The sequence below is a fragment of the Salvelinus namaycush genome, chromosome 1 (genome assembly GCF_016432855.1).
Source record: "Salvelinus namaycush isolate Seneca chromosome 1, SaNama_1.0, whole genome shotgun sequence".
Taxonomy (NCBI): domain Eukaryota; kingdom Metazoa; phylum Chordata; class Actinopteri; order Salmoniformes; family Salmonidae; genus Salvelinus; species Salvelinus namaycush.
Window position 1 is genome coordinate 53853675 of NC_052307.1, and position 23786 is coordinate 53877460.

A 23786-nucleotide genomic window follows, 5' to 3' on the forward strand; every position below is an offset into this window, starting at 1 on the left:
GTGATTGTCAGACAGCATAGGCAGCAGCTCTATAGAAATTAAATAGTCAAATCAATAAACAGAATTGAAATATTTTATTATAGTATCATTATAGAAGGAATGATGGTTAATAAGTGATAAGCAGTAATCTACAGTCACTACCAACACTGGAATTTTGTTTTATTTTGTATAGAGCTGAGATGACAGAATTAAATAGTCAAATAAAATCTAATGTAATATACAGACCTGAAATATTTTATAGTAAAGTCATGTAAATAAATGGCTAATAAGTGATAAGCAGTCACTACCAACATTGGACTTTTATTAATTGTTTATTTTGTGTTACAGCATTCAACCCACAATGCATTTAAGGTTTTAAAAAAAAGAACCAAAACTACCTCAAAAAGCACTAATCGCTCAGCACTAATTACAGCTGGCAGCTGCTTGAAATACACTGACTTGTATGATGGAGAGCCTCCTCAGGTTGTGAACTCTGCACTCTAACTTAGAAAGGTATATTACTGCAATAATTACAATGTATTTATTTTTTTACTTTTGGGGGGGGCGGTGAAAAAATTGATGCAGATTAAAAAGTAATCACTTGTGCTTAAACTAAACAACCTCAGAGGCAGTTTTAAAAGAGCAGAACGAGGGCAGTGACAGATACATGTAGCACTTTCAGCAAATAAATGAATTGCTGTGCCTTAAATGGAATCTAACAGCCCAAGGCACAAAGCATGACAGGCTTGTTAGTAGGTTCCTCTGACATATAGAGCAAAGCCTTTACCAAGAGTACCGTGATGTGAAGGCTTCTCCAAGTACCATGACAGTCCCCACCAGGGGAAATAAATAGCATTCTTTATAAAATTACTTGCTAGAAGAATGCTCAGTACAGTGTTGTACAAAATCTGTTCCTTGGAGAGAATGAAGCACAAGCAGTCCTCAGGTTCAGTGTCACAATGATCATTCTCCAAGGGAAGAATCAAACAAGCATGAAGCATCCAGTGGTCCACATTTTGTAAGAACGCTGGTCAGGTGACTTGGACCCGTGAGTAAAATGAGTACAAGTAGTATTTGAAAACATTAAAAAAGGCAATTGTCCGAATCCAGTAGCCGACGTCATTTACAAGCTTAGGAATACTTACCATGACAGTTAACTAGAGGACTAGATAATCTTTGTCCTCTTGAGTAAGTTTCTGTGCATTTTTGGTAAAAGGCCACAGTCCACTTTGAAGGAAAAATGTAAAAAAATAAAAGTTGCACTAAAAGCAGTCTAGTGTTCACTTTTCCTGCATCCCCACCAGAGGGCAGAACTGAGGCATTCAAACATCTTCACTATCCCATGAATCCTGCCTATGGTGGAGTTTGTACATTTGTCAAGACTCAATCTCATTGTGAATCTGACTGTAGCCGTTGGAGGGATCACGTTGCCGACAAAGCACAGCGAGCAGGAGGACGATAAGGAGGAAGAGCAAACAGCCACAAACTGCTAGTCCGATGACCACCTCTGATGAGACCAGAGAAGACAGTAGATATGACAAACACACAATATTAGTCGTTCCATGTAATTTCAGCAAGCTATGACACCCACCATCTCAGAGTTTTCTGAAATAGTTCCTGCAGCTAGAAACATAACCATTCTTGCAACTTTATTTTGTTGAAATATAATTTCTCTGAAAAAAAAAATCAGCTAATTGCACCCAAAATTAGCCATTTAAAAAATGTATAGAATTCATATTTAATAAATATATTGTCCTCTTTTAAAAAATATTTTCTAGCTGGTGGCTCAGCTTTAACATTGATGGAAGCTACAATCTATCTGCAATGTAATTGTCTGCATCATTTCCAATCCCCCATATATTTTTTAGGGGTAAAAAAATAAAATAATAATATACATACATTTGTTCAAAAGTTGAGTCACTTAGAATTGTCCTGGTTTTTGAATTTTTTTTTTTTGTTTTGTTCCATTAAAATATCAAATTGATCAGAAATACAATGTAGACATTGTTAATGTTGTAAATTACTAGTGTAGCTGGAAACAGCTGATTTTTATGGGATATCTACATAGGCGTACAGAGGCAAATTATCAGCAACCATCACTCCTGTGTTCCAATGGCACGTTGTGTTAGCTAATCCAAGTTTATAATTTCAAATTGATCATTTGAAAACCTTTTTGCAATTATGTTACCACAGCTGAAAACTGTTGTCCTGATTTAAAGAATAATATAACTGGCCTTCTTTAGACTAGTTGAGTATCTGGAGCATCAGCATTTGTGGGTTCGATTACAGGCTCAAAATGGCCAGAAACAAAGACCTTTCTTCTGACACTCGTCAGTCTATTCATGTTCTGAGAAATGAAGGCTATTCCATGCGAGAAATTGCCAAGAAACTGAAGATCGCGTACAACGCTGTGTACTACTCCCTTCACAGAACAGCGCAAACTGGCTCCAACCAGAATAGAAAGAGTGGGAGGCCCCAGTGCACAACTGAGCAAGAGCACAAGTACTTTTGAGTGTCTAGTTTGAGAAACAGTCGTCTCACAAGTCCTCAACTGGCAGCTTCATTTAATAGTACCCGCAAAACACCAGTCTCAACGTCAACAGTGAAGAGGCGACTTCATATATATATACATACACACACATCTGTTCTGAAAGGCCCCAGAGTCTGCAACACCACTAAGCAAGGGGTACCACCAATCAAGTGGCACCATGAAGACCAAGGAGCTCTCCAAACAGGTCAGGGACAAAGTTGTGGAGAAGTACAGATCAGGGTTGGGTTATTAAAAAAAAAATCCAAAACTTTGAACATCCCACGGAGCACCATTAAATCCATTATTAAAAAATGGAAAGTTTATGGCACCACAACAAACCTGCCAAGAAAGGGCCGCCCACCAAAACTCACAGACCAGGCAAGGAGGGCTTTAATCATTGAGGAAACAAAGAGACCAAAGATAACCCTGAAGGAGCTGCAAAGCTCCACAGCGGAGAATGGAGTACCTGTGCATAGGATCACTTTAAGCCGTACACTCCGCAGAGCTGGGCTTTAATGAAGAGTGGCCAGAAAAAAGCCATTGTTCAAAGAAAAAATGTAGCAAACACGTTTGATGTTCACCAAAAGGCATGTGGCAGACTCCCCAAACATGTGGAAGAAGGTACTCTGGTCAGATGAGACTAAAATTGATATTCTTGACCATCAAGGAAAACACTATGTCTGGTGCCATCCAAACACCTCTCATCACCCCGAGAACATCATCCCCACAGTGAAGCATGGTGGTCGTAGCATCATGCTGTGGGGATGTTTTTCCATTGGCAGGGACTGGGAAACTGGTCAGAATTGAAGGAATGATGGATGGCACTAAATACAGGGAAATACTTAAGCATACTGCTAAAGCAACACGAGTGGTTTAAGGGGAAACATTTAAATGTCTTGGAATGGCCTAGTCAAAGGCCAGACCTCAATCCAATTGAGAATCTGTGATATGACAAAGATTGCTGTACACCAGCAGAACCCATCCAACTTGAAGGAGCTGGAGCAGTTTTGCCTTGAAGAATGGGCAAAATTCCCAGTGGCTGGATGTGCCAAGCTTAGAGACATACCCCAAGAGACTTGCAGCTGTAATTGCTGCAAAAGGTGGCTCTCAAGTTCTGTTCTTTTGTCTTAAATCTTGTTCGTTTCACAATAAAAAATATTTAGCATCTTCAAAGTGGTAGGCATGTTGTGTAAATCAATTGAAACAAACCCCCCAAAAAATCAATTTTAATTCTAGGTTGTAAGGCAACAAAATAGGAAAAATGCCAAGGGGGGTGAATACATTCGCAAGCCACTTTACATCAAAAATCTCTCCAACTATTTAGCAATTTATATGACATAGCTGTCCATTTTTTGGTCCTTAAATGAAACTGGTATATTTAAATGTATCACCATTTTCTTTAACCAATTTTGGTCTTTAATGCAGGGCCGACAGATGAATTCCTTACTTTTTCCCCCTTCCACTTGCCTCTTCCATTTTTGAGGTAATGCTGCAATTAGTAGGTTGTAATTTTGGGAAGAGCAGACATTTCCATATATCTGTGTTAGCTGCATGTGTGACGTAACTCCACCAGTCCTATTTATGATAATAATTTTACTAAGATACTTTCCCCCCCCAAAAAAACAAAATTTTATCAAAAAATAGTATATTTGAGTTTAACCACAATATTTGTTGTATTATTTGTTCTCTTTTCAGGGGGATTGCAACTTTCTATGGCTTGTTAAAAAATAAAAAAAGTCATTTTGGAGATTATTTCGTTTTCAAATAATCGAAAGTGAGCGGTTATAATCTGAATAAAGGGAAAAAAGGCCATTCTTGAACATGGGGTGAGACATACTTACTAATTTGCTAGAGAACCAGTTTTGATTTAAGAATAACTTTTGTATGACTGATGCCTTTAGTGAGAGGTCTAATGCTTTAATATTTAATAATTTCTGCCCTCAGAATTCATATTCATTATATAAATAGGCCCGTTTAATTTATGTCCCATCATACATACTGGTATTAACAGGAATTTATTGCAGCTTTGAACTTGCTCTTTAAAGTTGTAATAGTAGAACGCAAAAGGTGCAATTCCGAAAATGGGTAGTGCATCATCTGTTTCTCGTGTCAGTCATTACATACGTTAGAGAGCCATTTATAACTTGTCAGAAATGTAAAAATCAACTAGCTCATGCCAGCTAACGTTTTTTAGCTAGGTTTTTTAACCCATAGATTTTGTAATGTTTGAGTCACTCAAACATCCCATGAATACACACATGGCAAAATGTATAGAATTGCAAAAACAATGAGCGTTTAACCTGCAAAATGTTCTCTCCACCAACAAGAGGGGTGTGAACAGTGTGTCATGAACCGTGCTTAAGCAGATAGAAATAGACGAGGCGTGTGCAGGGGGGGGGGGGGGGGGGGGGTTGAATGTTCCCCAATGCTGGAAGGGGGGCCTGAGTGAAAGAGTTTGGGAACCCCTGCATTAATACATCTCAAAGAAAAATGCATTCTGGTTGTTGGGGGGGAAGGGGGGGGTCTATAGGAGGCTTTAGACAATTGTTTTGAATTCCTTACTCATTGGAAGGAAGAAGTTTGGTCCAAGTTGGATGTTGGGTACTATATTGAATATTATATGAAACCTATAAATTAAAATTGCCAATTTAGGTGCAATTTAATTAGGCTAATTTCTCAGAGATCGAATGACATTTCAACAAAATAATGTTGACTGAATGCTTATCTTCTCCATTTCTAACTACAGAAACCATTTCAGAACAATCTGAGACAGTGGGTGTCAATCTTCTTTCTTACATCTTTTTAATTTAAAGGGATACTTCGAGATTTTGTCCCTTTATCTATTTCCCCAGAGTCAGATGAACTCGTGGATACTATTTTGTGTGTCTAGTATGAAGGAAGTAGGAGGTAGTTTCGCAAGCCAATGCTAACCAGCGTTAGTGCGACGACTGGAAGTCTATGGGTAACGCTAGTTAGCAACTTCCTTCAAACTGCACACAGAGACATTAAAATAGTATCCACAAGTTCATCTTACTGGGGAAGTAGATAAACGGCTTCTGCCAAAATCCTGAAGTATCCCTTTAAAAGTGGAATGACTCTTCTTCAACACATTCTATGGCTTCAAGGCTCTTTATCAAACGGCCCTTGATACTACCATCATACCTGTATCCTTTGTAGGAGACTCCACCATGCACTCCTTGTCCCAATCCTCTGGGATGGATGGTTTGGTGAGGCGCACAAAGTCCTCCAGGGGGCAGAAGAGGTCACAGCTAGGTACAGCCAGTTGGTAAGGCGCTCTTCTGGTGTCATTGCGGTAAAACATGGCCACTGTGAATGATCTAAAGAGGAGATAAACTTTCTATATCAGACTGACAGCAGATCTCAAAATCGGATATATATTTATTTTGACTGAATTTAGCTTATCCGAGATTTACATTTTACATTTAAGTCATTTAGCAGACGCTCTTATCCAGAGCGACTTACAAGTACATACATTCATACTTTTTTGTACTGGCCCCCCGTGGGAAACGAACCCACAACCCTGGCGTTGCAAGCGCCATGCTCTACCAACTGAGCCACACGGGACCGAGATACGGGACCGAGATAATACAGTATAACTTCACAAAGCTTGGAATAGCTATTTGGGTCTTATTCCATCACAGTACAACCTACCCGTTGTCTTCCTGATAGAGTTCAAATATGTGGCAGGAGGCATAGGGCGGCTGCTTTCCATTGAAGACACTCAAACTCGACTGCAAAGCCACAATGGTGGTGTCATGCTGAAAAGTAACACAAAAGACTCATGCATTCGATTAGGGATAGGCAACTTTGATGGGGGTGGGGGCCACACACACACAACAACAACAAAAAATCATGAGGGGCCACAGTGGCTCGTCGGTATGAGTACCCACATTTACACTGCCCCCCCTGCAATTCTACACATTTTGCCATGGGGCAGAGCAATGGCCCCACCCCGGTCGATAATTCGGCCATGCTTACTACAAGTTTAGATGACTGGCCACTAGACTAAATTACCACAAAAAAAATTTGCTAACATGGGCTAATTGAGTGACCGCTGATGCACAACCAAATTTCAAAAGTCCACCATGTGTATTTTATTATTCTAACTCTAAACAGTAAGATGAGACCCCAATTGAGTTCTCCTCCCCCAAAATTGAAATTGATCCGCGGGCCTACAAAACAGGGGCTGCATGGGCCACCAGTTACCCGTCCCTGCATTAGATGAACAATTTCCAGCAAACAGGCTAAAGCATCCACATAAAAAGGAGATCATGCACAAGATTTAAAAGCTTACCGCAGAGAGCATCATCATCTTCAGACGGCGATTAGAGTCGGGAAGTGCAGACTCTGAGATGTTATTTACAATGCTACCCAATAGGACACCTATTTGATGGAGTAGTAAAAGCATATAAGTGAGCAGTTATCTAGACAATTTGAGAAGATTTACCATCTCTTATCTCATTCCTTCAGTGCTATTGGCATTACATAAAACATCAGATGACATCAAATGGTGGGTGTGGGGTTACTCTTATCTCGATGATGTGCAAAGTAGTTTAACCGTTTGGCTTAGTATGCTCAACTCAAAGATGTATGAGTGCATATTCAAATCTCTAGTCACTCTTCCAAATATTTGATGGCCATACGAATAATTGCAATAACTAAACGGAGTGGCTGCCGATCCAACTTTTATGGACCCCTCTTCCCGACAGATAAAGGTCCCGAAGCTTCTGCGCATGTGCAGGACCCTCTACTTTACGCACAGTCTGTGCTCTACCCGTAGAGAACAGGCTACTCTGGCAAATGGTGCTTGTTTACTAAAGTAAGATCAAAGCTGAATCAATGTCTGCAAGAGCACAGAATGATAGTATTCTACATAACAATTTAATACCATTGTATTGCAGTTACTGTAAGACAACAAACACAACCTCATTTCTTTTGTGATTTTAGGATGATTGTGCAAATAGTCACATTTCTCTCATGTTGCCAAGGATTTGTGTGAGGGCATTTTCTGTTAAACCTTACCAATGCTTTTGTACTAAAATAACTGTCTTTAAGCCTAGGCATTGTGCTTGAGTTCATTTCTTTAAACTCATAAGATAGAAAAGAGTGTGCGCATTAATAGAGGCCTGTTCTAACTGTTCTGTGTGTCTAGATTGACCCCATGATGTCTGGGCACTCAGCCAAGAATTGACAGAAACAGACTGGTTCCTCTTAAGTTAACTGGCGACAGTAAAGGTTATATCCTGCACACCAATGATAAAGCTATTCTGTTTGGAGCCTGTTTCAGGGCGAAATATTCATGTTTTGTGTGTGTGTGTGTGTGTGTGTGTGTGTGTGTGTGTGTGTGTGTGTGTGTGTGTGTGTGTGTGTGTGTGTGTGTGTGTGTGTGTGTGACCAGTACAACCATACATCTGGACCGACAGTGAAAGGCACATGCTTTCCCAATTTGGGGGAACCGTTGAGCTACTGTTAGGAAGTAACTCCAGACATACTTCCTCTGTCATTCTGGTCTCTACCTTTTCACCCAGTTGTCTCCCCTCACACACACATAGTGGCTTGTGAAAGTATTCATCCCCCTTAGCATTTTTCCTATTTTGTTGCCTTACAACCTGCAATGAAAATAGCTTTTTTGGGGGGGGGGTTTGTATCAATTGATTTACACAACACGCCTACCACTTTGAAGATGGACATTTAAAAAAAAATGTGAAAAACTTGAGCGTGCATAACTATTCACCCCCCCAAAGTTAATACTTTGTAGAGCCACCATTTGCAGCAATTACAGCTGCGTATCTCTTAGGGTATGTCTCTATAAGCTTGGCACATCTAGCCACTGGGATTTTTGCCCATTCTTCAAGGCAAAACTGCTCCAGCTCCTTCAAGTTGGATGGGTTCTGCTGGTGTACAGCAATCTTTGTCATACCACAGATTCTCAATTGAATTGAGGTCTGGGCTTTGACTAGGCCATTCCAAGACATTTAAATGTTTCCAACTTAAACCATTCAAGTGTTGCTTTACCAGTATGCTTAGGGTCATTGTCCTGCTGGAAGGTGAATCTCTGTCTGTCTCAAATCTCTGGAAGACTGAAACAGGTTTCCCTCAAGAATTTCCCTGTATTTAGCGCCATCCATCATTCCTTCAATTCTGACCAGTTTCCCAGTCCCTGCCGATGGAAAAACATCCCCACGGCATGATGCTGCCACCACCATGCTTCACTGTGGGGATGGTTTTCTGGGGGTGATGAGGTGTTGGGTTTGCGCAAGACATAGCGTTTTCCTTGATGGCCAAAAAGCTACATTTTAGTCTCATTTGACCAGAGTACCTTCTTCCACATGTTTGGGGAGTCTGCCACATGCCTTTTGGCAAACACCAAACATGTTTGCTTACTTTTTCTTTAAGCAATGGCTTTTTTCTGGCCACTCTTCCGTATAGCCCAGCTCTGCGGCGTGTACGGCTCCAATCTCCACTGTGGAGCTTTGCAGCTCCTTCAGGGTTATATTTGGTCTCTGTTGCCTTTCTGATTAATGCCCTCCTTGCCTGGTCTGAGTTTTGGTGGGCGGCTCTCTCTTGGCAGGTTTGTTGTGGTGCCGTATTCTTTCCATTTCTTAATAATGGATTTAAATGGTGCTCCGTGGGATGTTTGTTTAGGAATTATTTTATGCTTTTTTTTTATAACCCAACCCTAATCTGTACTTCTCCACAACTTTGTCCCTGACCTGTTTGGAGAGCTCCTTGGTCTTCATGGTGCCGCTTGATTGGTGGTACCCCTTGCTTAGTGGTGTTGCAGACTCTAGGGCCTTTCAGAACAGGTGTATATATACACACTGAGATCATGTGACACTTAAATAAAAGTCCACCTGTGTGCAACCTAACTAATTATGACTTCTGAAGGTAATTGGTTGCACCAGATCTTATTTAGGGGCTTCATAGCAAAGGGGGTGAATACATATGCATGCATCACTTTTCCGTTTTTTAATATTTTAGAATTTTTATAACAAGTTATATTTTTCATTTCACTTCACCAATTTGGACTATTTTGTGTATGCCCATTACATGAAATCCAAATAAAAATCTATTTAAATTACAGGTTGTAATGCAATAAAATAAGAAAAATGCCAAGGGGGATGAATACTTTGCAAGGCACTGCACATAGGGTCACGTGTTTTTGCAGATGCTTGAATGGGATAACTTGACTATATAAGGCTGGGTACTCTTTGTACAGGAGGCTCTCACTCCATTTCACCTGTGTGGGTGGTGCAACCAGCCTCCTTATTATAATACGTTTTTAATAAAAAAGTGATATTTTGATTATTGACTTTGCCTCTCCTCATTATTAGTTATAGATAGAATTTCCACCACATGTCTGTTCTATTCATTCCATTTCTATGCATTTAAACCTATCCGACAGGTGAAATCCAGATAGAACTTTTGAAAAACTGGGCCCAGGTGTGGGGAAAAGGAAACCAGAGAGGTGGGACAGGACAGTTACCTACAGCTCCGCAGCCTTGGCCATCACTAAATAGCACATACAAAGGGAATGTAGATAGCTAAGCTAAAACAAGTTTCTGCCCTTCCCATTCTGACAGTTGGCATTACCTCCTTGGAGCCGGCTTTTCTCCTGATGCTTGTAGACCTCAAACATGATTTCAAAGCCAAAGTCCTTGAGCTTCCTCAGATCATCCATGATGTTAGGGGTCACCCAGTCAGGAGCGGTCATGTTGTGCCTTGCCTGAAATTACATGGATGGAGAATGAAAACTAAAGCCCAATATAATCATGACATTGCATCAAGGTGAAATTACACAACTATGTTTGTAAGATAATACAATTCAATCTACATGCTGTTGTCTCTAAAGTAAAATAGCATGATATTGCTACCATTACAGTGTAGAACATTGAATAAAACAAGGTTACCACCAATAAAATGAAAGTAGAGGCTACATTTCTTATTGAACACATTTCTTGATATACAAATAATTGTTTTGATCTGTCCGGAAACAATCTATGACCACATTGCTGCATTTGTCTCCCCAACCAGTTCCAAATGTCTTTACATGGCAGGTTGATTTCAGCTGACCAGAGTAGACTGACATATGACTTCCCGCACCTCTCAACAGTCTTAAGGCTGAGTAGCACCAGCTCACAGTTCTGTTTTCACTTTCATAAACCACTGTGGTTCCTCGCTAGCAACATTTTTGCCTGTGGTAACATTTCACATACTAACTTAAAAGTTTAACATTCACTTAATCTGCATGATTTATGGCAAACTGTACGGTGGAAATTCTGTAACATTTCGCAAAATATATTCTGCATGGATAGTAAGCAAAGTGATAAAACTGTAAGGAATTATAGCTATTATAGCTAATATAAGCTGCTTACCTCACAGAAAAGGGTGTCATAGACACTCCAAACAGTCTCAATGTTGGTGTTCTTCAGACCAGTTCTCTCCTGTATCATCGTTATTAAGTCCTGTAAGAGCAAAGGATCAAAAATTGATAATCTAGACAAGGGGCATTCAAAGTTAAGATTGATGACCTGTGTCAACATGTGTGGTTGGCAAGTGATGGAGAAGAAATTCAAAACAAGGTAAAAACAAGGCAACAGCAAACATGCCGTCCCCCACAAATTATGCAGCGCCACCAAGGCCAATCAGTGTAATTTTGTAAATGACGGATCTCTATGGCAAGACGCATTATTCACCCAAGTCTCGTCAAAATCGGGCAAGTGGTATCTGAAATATCACGTGGGTTAGCTAGACTTGTATCCCTGAGCACGTGTACCGAAATTAACACTCGGAGTCAAACAGATCAAGAGATGTAAACGTGCCCATTCTAGCGCCACCTTGTGGTCGATATGAATGTTATTGTATATGTTGAGTCTTGACAGTGTTTGAAACGTGTACTAAATTTTGTTAAAACACGAATATCCTTGACTGATTTATATGAATTTATGTGACAGACCACACCCATATGAATGTTTACTGGGCAATAGCGGCCATGTTGTTTTAGGTACTAGTCTGGAAAGTATTGCGTTGAGAGACCTTTGTCCATAGAGGCCACATATCATGTTTCGTGCTGATCATCAATCGGTGCCAGAAGAGTAGCGTTTTTCAAAAATGTCTTAGTGGCAGAAAATTCATCTTAGGTCCCTGAGGCAAATTTGATCCTTGTGAGGAGAGGCACCCATGTCCAGAATTTCATGACTTTAGGTCAAACGGGGTTAGAGACGTGACCTTTTAAAGTTAGCATTTTTCAATCACTTGTTATAGCGCCACCATCTGGCCAATCAGTTTAATTTTGTAACTGCAGATCTGGCAAGATGCATAATTCACAGAAGTTTCATCAAAATCGACCCAGAGCTGCCTTTGATATTGCGTGTGACGAACGAAAATACAAATGTACTAACGGTTTGTGCCTCACAAACCATAGACAGTTAACGAAAAGGTAATCACTTTTCATAGGAATAAGTCTCTAGCCTCATTAGCCAGTCTTCACCTTAATTTCAGTGACACTTACTTTGTATAGAAATGTCACGTTGAGGTACTTTTCTGAGCGTTCCGTCTCATTCATGAGGATTTTATAACGAGGGCAACCCGGAATGGGAAACGACAAAAGCTGAAATATAAATACATTTTAGATGGAAACATTAGTATGGAGGTAGTCAATAACTTACTCTTTAAAACAGAATCATATTCAGAATGTATTTTGTGGCAGCAGTCCATCTTTGGATGTCACCCAAGACCTCAGCACCCTGCTCACCCTCTCCTCAGCCTGGGGTACAGTGTGAACAGGAATAGGCTGCCACTCCAGTGTTGGGTTGAAGACCTGTGATCCATTGGGAGGGTACAATCCAGCCAAGTTGGCCTCTGCACTCATCAAGGTCCGGTCATAGTCTGTGCTTCTCACAGAAATCTAGACAATGAACAATAGGAGGGTTAGTGGTTATCACTGAAACAAGATACTTATTTTTGCAGTTGTGGCTACAGCCTAGAGCTGGTTTTACTTACTTCAAGATCTAGTGCATTACTGGAAGAGAGTCCATTATTTGGACAGAGTGCACAGTTTGTTTAACATGGGCGATACAGACAATACAATTTGCAAATCTTTATCTTCACTTTTCTCATTGAAATGATTGTGTGACAGAGATAGTACCATCATAGTTTCAACAAGGAACTAAACCATAAATTACCTCACGTCGGTCATAGGTATCATTAAGAAAACCCTGATAGCGTTTCTGCAGCGCCTGTCCCAGCTCAAAGTGCTGCCTCATTCCTTCCTGTAGGGATCATAGAAACGGTGTGCTATTAGTACAACAAGAACCACACCCGTCAGTGCATCAGGATCCTTCCTCAACACTCATTCTAGCTTAGGTAAAAGTTAGTTTGAGGTATCATTCCACTCCTTATCAAGTTGGCAGGTAGCCTAGTGGTTAGAGCGTTGGGCCAGTAACCGAAAGGTTGCTGGATCGAATTCCCAAGCTGACAAGGTACAAATCTGTCCTTCTGCCCCTGAACAAGGCAGTTACCCCACTGTTCCTAGGCCATCATTGAAAATAAGAATTTGTTCTTAACTGACTTGCCTAGTTAAATAAATAAATCAAGGTTAATGGACTTGCCTAGTTAAATATAAAAGATGAAAAGCTAAAGATGGCATTAGCATGACACTGAGTACAAGTAGTGGAATGTTAGCTAAACAAGTTCTGAAATTTAGGCTAGTGTTATTCAGTCAGAATACATTATTGGCCTTTACCTGCGAGAGCTGTCCAAAGCCCTGAGGCCAAGAGCTCTCCTGGTAGCGATCAGTAGGGTAGGCTTTGACAGGTGATCGGTCACCATGACGGTAAAGCTAGGTACAAAATGTAATAGGATACAGACAAAGTTCAACATTTAACATCTATTAAAGTCACCCAAACATGATATTCTAGGCAAGTGACAAACTGGTTGGACTAGCTGTTCCATTTCCAGCACAAGCAGCATAAAGAAGTTCAGCGAAACCCACACCACAATTAGGCTAAACTCAATAAATGTGTATTTTGTCTTGCATTAACATCGCCACACTTACTAAAGCAAACTCAACATAGTAACAATCCAGTATCGTGGTTCATCCAATAAAAAAAGTAAATCTTATTTGTGACCTTATTAGTCAGTTGGTTAACGTTACGTGAAATAGTCATTGGGGTCACACAATTAACGTTAGATTGTACAGACCTAAAACAGGCAACGGTGAATCCTTATTAGCTTAACGTTAGCTAGATACAAAGCACTAACTGTCCAGACTCGATATTGTTTAACAGAGCCAAGGCTAACCAACAGCAAAACATGTTTTGCTAGCTAACGTTATTTCCTCTTGCTGGCGAACTTCATCTAGACAAGTCATCTTGCATTTCAACTATATACGCTAGATAACTAGCATACTCACCACAGTTACAAATGTCAGTCTTCTGTCTCCAACAACTTTGCCTAATACAACGAACAGTGTCAATAATAGCAATACAGTGGAGTTCATCTTCAACGGCTGGTCGGTTAGAAACTGTAGCTATAAAACAACCATTCAGAACAGAGTTGTAGGCACAAACAAGCTAGAGATTAACTTCTTCGGTGGGGTTTATCGGCGGTTGGCATCCAACGTTATGGTGCGTTACCGCCACCTACTGTACTGGAGTGTGGGCCAGAGACAGGGAGAAACGAAATCCTACCTGCAAGCCCCGTTGCTCTTAAAAAAGACAACATATTTTAGACTATATCTAATGATGTGCCTACTCAATATACTCTTTAAACTAATTTCCTGTATCCCCTTCTCCCTCATACCCTTCTCCCTCATATCTCATGCTCTCCCTTTCCCTCCAATAAATGTCCACACTGTATCAATTCATGCTCCACGGTCTCTGTTTCCTGGCAATACTCACATTTTCCTGTTGGATGCTTTCCTATCACATGCAAGGTCTTATTAAACTGGCTGTGTCCCACCCTTAATCTTGTAAATATAGCCTCCTCTCTTCTGTCCCTTCCTGACGTTCTCCCCTCCCCAACTTTTCTCTGTACTTGAAATAAATGCCTGCCATTAGTATCTCTATTCCACTGCTCCTGCCATTTCGCCACCATCACTGTCCATATCATTCTTTTTGCCTCTGCCTTGCTCATTGAAACTACCACATCAACATCCTCACTACTTAGTGCTTGTTAAGCCAGTACATCGTCTGCCTCGTTCCCCTCCACTCTCACGAGCTGGGACCCATGTAAATATTATCTGTATACCCATTTGTTTACTCCTGCCATGGGTTTGTAGCACCTCATAAAGCAGTTTGTCTGCTACATGATATAAAGGACTGGAGACTCCTTAGCACTGTACATGAATCTGAGCAAATAACTACCCTTTCTGGCTTAACTTCCTCCACCCACTGCAAGGCCAACAGTATGGCCATCATCTCTGCCGTATATACAGCCAGATGATCTGTAATACGTTTCCTAACTCTCACCCCACATTCCTGCACTACAAATGCTGACCCAGTACGTCCTGTCCTTGGATCCTTTGAACCATCTGTGTATATGGCCACAAAAGTCTGATACACAGTATTCAGACGTCTCTTAAACAAATCAAATGGATCAACACCCTCCCCATCTTTCCCTAGTCTCTCCAATACTGCTAGATCTACTACTGGAGGTGGGAGTAGCCATGGTGGATTCACAGGGATAGCTACCGTTGGATTAAACTCCCTTCCATACAGTCCCATCTCCTTCGCCTGGGTATTACCCACCCACCCAAAGCTCGTTTTCTGTCTTCGCTCATGTTTCCAGCATGCCTGAAATCCCTTTCGCAGGATGAGATACCCCATGTCCCTGTAGGCTGACCCAATAATTCATTGCCAGCTGCTGTCTCCTAATCTGCAATGGCATTTCCCCCATCTCCACTTGTAGTGCAGCCACTGGGGACGTCCGAAACGCCCCACTACATATTCTGAGTCCTTGTCGCTGTATGACATCTAGTCTTTCCAATGATGTACGGGCTGCCAAACCATACACTATACTTCCATAGTCTAATATGGTCTTCAATGAGGCACACCCAGCCCCCCACTCTTTCCCTGTCAGACAGCGCATCACATTTAGTATCTTCTTACACTTCCCACCACTCTCTCAATGTGTTCTGCCCAAGTCATTCTAGTATCAAAGTATACCCCAAGGAACCTGAAGGCCCCCACCCTCTCCAAGTTTCTCCCATATAACCTCAAGCATACATCATCTCCCACCTTTCTCCTGGTAAAGAACACTGTCCGAGTTCTCTACAGAAAACCTGAATCCCCACATTAATGCCCACCGCTCGACCTCATCAATTGCTTCCTTTACCTTCCTGACTATATATGGCACATTTCTTCTAGCTCTTCCATAAGGCCCCATCATCTGCAAATAACGACCTCCCAATATCCAGCTGTGCCGGAGAGTAAACACCATTGATCATGATTGAGAACAACAGAGGACTAATCACACTCCCCTGTGCTGTACCATTATCCACCATGTAGCTGCCTGAGAGACTTCCCCACCCTCACCTGGATAGACCTTCCAAACAGGAAATCCTTTATCCAGTTGTACGTTCTTCCTCCTACCCCCATAATATCAAACTTGATTAACAACCACTCCTTCCACATCATACACTTTCTACACATCAAAAAATACAGCTACAACGGTCCTTGTTCACCTGAGCCTTCCTGACCTCTGCTTCTCAGCAGAGCACTGGGTCCATTGTTCCCCTACCCTTCCTGAATCCGCTCTGATGTGGCGATACTAACCCCCTGCTCTCCAGGAAGTAAGTTAGCCTCTCCGTTATCATACGCTCCATAATCTTACATACATGTGATGTTAAGGCTTTTGGCCGATAGCTTGTATGCCTCGTTGGGTCCTTCCCCGGCTTCCGGATTGGTACCACTACTGCCTCCTTCCAGCTGCCTGGTAGTTTCCCCTCCTCCCACACTCTGTTGTACAACACCAATACCTTATCCAGTACCTCATCACTAAGATGGGCCAGCATAACACAGCACACCTCATCTTTCCCAGGTGAAGTTAACCCAGCCTTACATATTGCCCTTTTCACCTCTGCCATTGTAAATGGTGCATTCAACGCATCATTTACATCCTCCCTCCTATCCAGCACTCAAGGATGCTTCTTTCTTGTTCTCGCTCTGCCCCTCTGACAAATTTGCCGAGATATGCACTTGGACAAACGCTTTGGCCATCATCTCTGCCTTCTCATCTGTTACTGCCACATCCTCCCCACTCGTCAACACTGGATAATCCCACTCCCTTCTGACCCCACTCATCCTCTTAAATCATCCCCCACACTTCTACCACTGGTGTCGCCCTTCCAATGGTGTCACAGAACCGATGCCAACATGACCTCTTTGCCTGACGAATTGTTCTCCTCAGAGCCTGGGCCTGCTTATACTGAATCAGATGTTGGAAGTTGTCCTTTTCAGTGCTCTAAATGCCCTGTTCCTACTCCTCACCATTGCCCCACACTCCTCCGTCCACCGTGGGACTGCTTTCCTCCTCCCTGAACTCTTAGGTATCACCTCAGTAGCTGCCTCCACTAAAGCTGCTTTCACCCAGTTATTCATACTATCCACTTCCCCTCACAAATCCACCCAAGCCATCACCCGCTCACTTAACTCCTGAAACTGATCCCACTTTGCCCTTTCAAACACTACTCCATCCACTGATACCTCCTCCTCCCTCTGGCTTACTGTGCATACTATGGGGTAATGATCACTTCCTACTGTCGACTCCTCCCATACCTCCCACTCACAGATTCCTGCCATCGCACTAGATACCAGAGTGAGGCCCAATGCAGACTCTTTCCCTGTAACTACATCAATCCTAGTCCCTCGGCCATCATTCAGGCACACCAGATCTTTAACTTCGATCAGATTTTCCATCACTTGGCCATTTCCACCCATCCAGAGCGTGTTGTCCGTCCGTCCCCCCAGAGTGTGTTGTGGGCATTAAAATCCCCACATCACATGACCTTACTTCTATCCTGGCTCTCCACCCTCTCCAACTCTTCTAGGTCCAATACCTGACACGGATTATAGTAGTTCACTACCACTATCATCCCTACTCTCAACCACACCTCCACCACCACATATTCCTGTCCAATACCTTCGCCTAGCATCCTGTAGGGAAGTCCTTGCTTTATGAAGGTGGCACCCCCCCCCCCCCCCCCCCCCAGAATATACAGGCTATCTGCCCTAACTCCACCCCTTGTTGCTTGCAATCTATGAACATTCACTAGAATGCCTCCTCTCAAATGGTCTCTTACCTCTTGAATGCTAATGCTCACAGGCACTCCTGTTATCACCCCTTCAATCCACTGCTTCCCTGTTTGATCATTCCATCTGCTCGACACCACTTTACACTTCCCTATTTGCTTCACTCCGAGAGCTTTCTCCCTCTGCGTCATGTCGTTACAGAACACCAACTCCTATCTCTTAACACTTTAGCATTTACAACTTCCCCTATCAACTCCTTTATCACAGCCGTCAACCTTTATCGTACTCATCGCCCCTACTCCCCCTTCCTCCCTAAATTCAGAATCACTTGATGCTCCTCCTCACCTCCATGCTCCACTCGCGTCTGTCTAATCTTCCCCTTACTCTACACGTTCTACCCCCAGCGTTAGAAACTATGTTGCTCTTCTCAAACTTCCTTTTCTGTCTCCATAGACCGCTCGCTCCCCTACTCTCCCGCTTTCTTTTTCTTACTCCCTCCTTTATTTGTACCACTATGCTCCATATTTGCTTCACTTTCTTCTCCATCACTATCTCCTACCATCTCTAACCCAGTCACAGCACAGCTGTGCCGAACCGCCGCCACACGAGTAAAGTTTGATTGTTTGTTTTTCCTCCAATTCTAACTGTTCACACAACGTAGTTTAGAAAACGCCGTCCCCAGCGAGTCTTCGTTCTTTGCTCGCAACTAGAGATTAAGAGAAGGGGCGGGTGAATTATGAAAAAACTATGGAAGGCCCTTCCATAGATTTCAACCTTTTAGACTTCCATAAAAAACATGTATGTAACATCACACTTTTTACTGGAGTCTTGACCAATCCCCATTATTTGACTCGTCAAATAAATAAGCTTTTAATTTGACACGTCAAATAACACAATTATATTATAGAATGTTGTGTGTGATGAATTTGCATGTGCAAGCCAAGCGCCACCACTACTATCAGTAGCACTGTCAAAGCTGTACAAAAAAAGTATGTAAACAAGCACACACTGGCCACGAACGACGTGTTATCAATACCGCGTTGGTACCTAGCTAGCACCAATACAACAAGCCTGAAAACAATGACCAGTAAAAACTGCAGTCATTTTCATTATTCTTAACAATGATTTAGGAATCCTTGTGAGTAAGTATTAGTTAGATGACCACTTATTTGTTCGCCAGCTACTTAACCCTGTTGCCCAAAGCTAACGTTATAATCAGCCAGCTAGCTTCATCTGGCTAGTGGGAAATCCTATGCATTAACATTACTTGTATATTTCCTCAGCGTAAACAATCTACTGAGCAAATAGGCTTTTTACCAAATTACCATACGACAGAACACGTATTCACCCTGCACACCCTAATTGACAAACCAAAACAAAGGCAAAGTCTTCATGATTTGTTGATTTCAACTCAATTTGGTATGAGGGCCTGCTATACAAATGGATGGAAAGTGCTGTTGGGGGCTTAAACACAAATCCATGTAGACAAACAAGTGTACGGTTACAATTGGCAAAAAAGCACTTCTTTCCACAGGGCCAGGGGGGGGGGGGGGGGGGGGGGAGACATGGATGCAGCTTATGCCCCACCCTCAACATATATCAATGAATTGGCGAGGGCACTAGTACCGTCTGCAGCACCCCGCCTCACCCTACTAGAATCTGAAGTCAAATGTCTGATGATTTGAGGCTTCTGTCCCCAACCAAGGAGGGCCTACAGCAGCACCTAGATCTTCTGCACAGATATGGGGGATTTTCCAGTGCATGTGTTGTGCGTCTGAGTGGTGAACACAATCAATGTGGTCTTGGGGGGAGGCCATTGTGTGTTTGTGTGACTGAGCCATTGTGGGCTTGAGGGAGGCCGTTGCCTAGTCCTGTGATTGTCCTTGGACATGCATTATGAATGTCTATTATCATTTGTATCGTTGCTATGGTTACGCCACCAATATAATCTATTCCCTGAAGTATGTGCCAAGAAGAGGAGGAGACCAAGTAAAGCTGGGCGCAGACAGACTAGAAGTAAGATTAGGAAACAGTGGCGGCAGACTACCAAAAGATGTGGATCATTTACAAAGAGAAGTGAATATGTATGTTGTCTCAAACTGAAACTGTATATAAAGTGATCCGAGTCTGGTAGCGGCAGTTGCTCCATGGACCAGCTCGGCTTGTTACTTTGTAATAAAGTCTATTGAATTCACAAGCTCTGGTGTCAGATGTTTTTAAGAAGTATTTCCATGACAGATTGTCAGACCTGACAGTAAATCTCAGTAAGACAATGGTGTTCCAAAGGTCCAGTTGCCAGGACCACGAATACAGATGCCATCTAGACACCGTTGCCCTAGAACACACACACATTCAAAAAAACTATACATACCTTGGCCTAAAGATCAGTGCCACAGGTAACTTCCACAAAGCTGTGAACAATCTGAGAAACAAGGCAAGAAGGGCATTCTATGCCATCAAAAGGAACATCAAATTCAATATACCAATTAGGATCTGGCTAAAAATACTTGAATCAGCTATAGAACCCATTGCCCTTTATGGTTGCGAGGTCTGGGGTCTGCTCACCAACCAAGAATTCATAAAAAAAATGGGACAAAATTGACTATATGCCGAATTTTGCAATAATATCCTCAGTGTACAACATAAAAACACCAAATAATGCATGCAGAATTAAGCCGATACTCGCCAATGATCCAAATCCAGAAAAGAGCCGTTAAATTCTACAACCACCTAGGAAGGAAGCGACTCCCAAACCATGCATAACAAAGTCATCACCTACAGAAGATCCCCCTAAGCAAGCTGGTCCTATGTTCACAAACAGACACCAGAGTCCCAAGACAGCAACACAATTAGATCCAAACAAATCATGAGAAAACAAAGGGAATTACTAGGCACATTGGAAAGAATTTACAAAAAAAAAAAAAAGAAAGTCAAATCAAATGCTTGGAACGGAGACGATGGGAGTCGAGAAGCTGGTGGTGAGTTTAATGCAAACATGGAACTAAGGATGCACGATAGACCGATTAGCTAAAAATGACAACATTAATATCGGCCGATGTCTAGTTTAACGCTGATGTGCAAAACCGATGTCAAATCTGACATGCATACCTATATAACGTAGGTACGTGACAACACCCTGTATACTCCACCACGGCCGCACTGCTAATGCACGCACATACACACACGACCAGCCCCGAATACAACCACCTAGCTGCATCACAACCATTGATCACTACTGCAGTACTACTTTAAAAAGGCTGCAGAACACAAACACTGCACATTGTTATAAAACTTCTACAGAACACACTGAATTTGTCATGATTGAACTACCTCACAAGAAGGCTAGAGTGAAAAAGAGATTCTAAAATATCCACAAAACTCACTGAGACAGAACTGTCCAACTGCTGCTCGGGGTCAGCTGGCTGGCTTTAAGTCATGGGAGTACACCTTTAAAAAAATTAAAAAACAATGGTTGAACACCTCTCCAAAAATAGAAAGTAACCTGTAAGAGAGCAGCACAAGCCATCACGAGTCATCTACATCACCTGAAGCCTTGAGAAAAAGATGCTATAATATCCACAATACTCACTGAAACAGAACTGTCTAACTGCCGCTCAGGGTCAGCTGGCTGGCTTCACTCTGTCAAAGTACTGGACAGCAACATTAGACAGGAAAAAGTGACATTAGAAATATAGGAGTAAAATAATGGTAAGTAAGCAAGTTATAAGACATGTCTCAACTTCCTTATTGGAGGAGCAATTTTCTCAACAGCTCGCTTTTCTCTGCAACTCTATCGATCACCATGTCAGTATCCAGGGCCATTAGGAAGTCCTTCTCAGTGGCCATCAGCATGAAGGCCTCTAGGTGTTCTTGTGAGAGAGTACTCCTGAGTCTGCTCTTGATATACTTTAAGGTAGAGAAACTCCACTCACAAGCTACCTGGGTAACTGAGAGGGTGAGTAGGAATCTCAGCATCTGGTAACACATTGGACATTATTTGCAGGATGAGCAGCATGTATTATTCATTTCCACCACATATTAATTTCCATTAGGGCCATCCTCCACTGTTCCTGGTCATGTATTCCTCAAATCCTGAACTTTTCAGTCGTCTATTCAACTGCACAGCGAGGCTTCTCAGCTCACACTGCAAATTGTCAGTTGCTCGGCTATCATATCGAAGCAAACATTTGCTGAGTGTCACGCCCTGGCCTTAGTTATCTTTGTTTTCTGTATTATTTTAGTTAGGTCAGGGTGTGACAGGGGGGATGTTTGTGTGTATTTGTCTCGTCTTGGGTGGTTGTATTGTATAGGGGGGTTTGTAGAGTTTATGGGGTTGTGTTCAGTGTAGGTGTCTAGGTATGTCTATGGTTGCCTGAGTGGTTCTCAGAGACAGCTGTCTTTCATTGTCTCTGATTGGGAGCCATATTTAAGGCGGCCATAGGCATTAGGCTGTTGTGGGTAATTGTCTATGTCTAAACGTTAGTAGCTTGTGTGTGCACTTTCGTTTTGTAGCTTCACGGTCGTTTGTTGTTTTGTTTGTTTGTAAAGTGTTTTGTTTTTCGTGTTCATCTTCTTCGTAAATAAAAAGAGGATGTATTTATATCACGCTGCGCCTTGGTCCACTCTTCCTCAGAAAGACGATCGTGACACTGAGCTCTTGAAGACCATTGGATGTTATTTGGGAGAGGTTTCTAGGGTCCAGAAGGGTGTCATGAGACAGAAATCACCTGTGGATACTATCTGTGACTTTATCCATAATTTGATTGTGGACCTGAACTTTATAGGTACTATCTGCCTCTGTCAAATTTTCATCTTGAGCCATCTCTCCAGACATGATTTTCTTCTTTCTTGCCCTTTTCTGTGGCAGAGTGGCTTCCACCTCCTCCAGCTCTGTGTCCTCATCCTGTTCTTTGATCTTCTTATTTGCAAACTGAACAAATGTGTCTGTGGCTGCCTTAAGGGTGTCAAAGTCACTTGACATGCCTTTCAGGGTTCCTGTGTAGCCACAACCATTCGATGGGCAGACAGGATGTCCATCCCACTTGTCTGCAGGTATTTGGACAGCGGTGACGTGTTCTCAAATATCCAAAGAAATATTTGAGCCGTCAGTGTCGTCTCATACCGGAGAAGAGCCTCAGTAAATCCGCTTTCCTTCACCCAAACAGTTGTCTTCATGTTGGCATGTCCTTATATGGCTGATAGTGTGAGGAGTACTTCAACATAGAGACCCTGGTCTGGTTTTCCAAAGACCATCAAAGCATCCATCCGTAGCATTGCCAATGCACTTGCTCATGTCTAATTTGATTTTATCCACGACATCTGTCAACAACCAGACAAAGTACTGTCCAGTGGATGCCTCACACTTCACAACAGCCACAAGCCTCTCTTGTACGACATCTGTCACATCTCAATGACAGAGCACTGGTCTTGAGAAGTTATGTCCTGAGTTGTGTCGATCTGGGCAGAGAACATTCCAGCTTGCTCAATTTCACTTAACATGGTCTCTTGGATAATGCTCTGAATTGTGTGAATGACAGTTTTTTTGAGAGGAGTGTGACTAGAGAACCTCTTGCCCCAGACTGATGTAGGTTCTTGCTTTTCTCAATGAATTCAGTGAGATGTTCTTTCAAGCACACGTCATACTTTCCCAGCAGTATTATCATCTCCAGGGAATTACCGTGATCGATACTGGTGTCCTCTAATGCATACGCAGCCTCAGACTGCATCCCCCTGTAACTGAGCCCCCTCTTGCCAATGACTTTCACTATGTCTACGACAGGTTCCAGCACTGCTTCCCCTGCGTACCTGCTCTCTGTGGGCAGACACCTGACTGTCACTGAGCAGACTTTGAATGTCTGCTTTGGAGGACCTTAAAAAGTATGCCTCTGCACTACTTCTGTGGATGTTGCTCTTCTCAAGCTCTTCTACCCTTTGGGGAACATGTTTCCAATCCGTCATTCCACTCATAAAAATACTGCTGTTAGTAGGCATCGCAAATGCCATAC

General features: G+C 42.3%; 1 protein-coding gene across 1 annotated transcript; it reads right to left on the reverse strand.

The window, feature by feature from the left end:
* Positions 1 to 296: 296 nt before the first annotated feature.
* Positions 297 to 14114, reverse strand: LOC120045752 (lysosomal acid phosphatase-like). The gene is made up of 11 exons (XM_038990691.1): positions 13944 to 14114; positions 13275 to 13370; positions 12715 to 12801; positions 12285 to 12437; positions 12042 to 12140; positions 10906 to 10995; positions 10124 to 10256; positions 6825 to 6913; positions 6182 to 6288; positions 5672 to 5847; positions 297 to 1486 (listed from the first exon to the last, which is right to left on the reverse strand). The coding sequence occupies exons 1-11, from the start codon at positions 14028 to 14030 to the stop codon at positions 1356 to 1358; spliced, it is 1248 nt and encodes a 415-aa protein (XP_038846619.1). The 5' UTR covers positions 14031 to 14114; the 3' UTR covers positions 297 to 1355.
* Positions 14115 to 23786: the final 9672 nt, after the last annotated feature.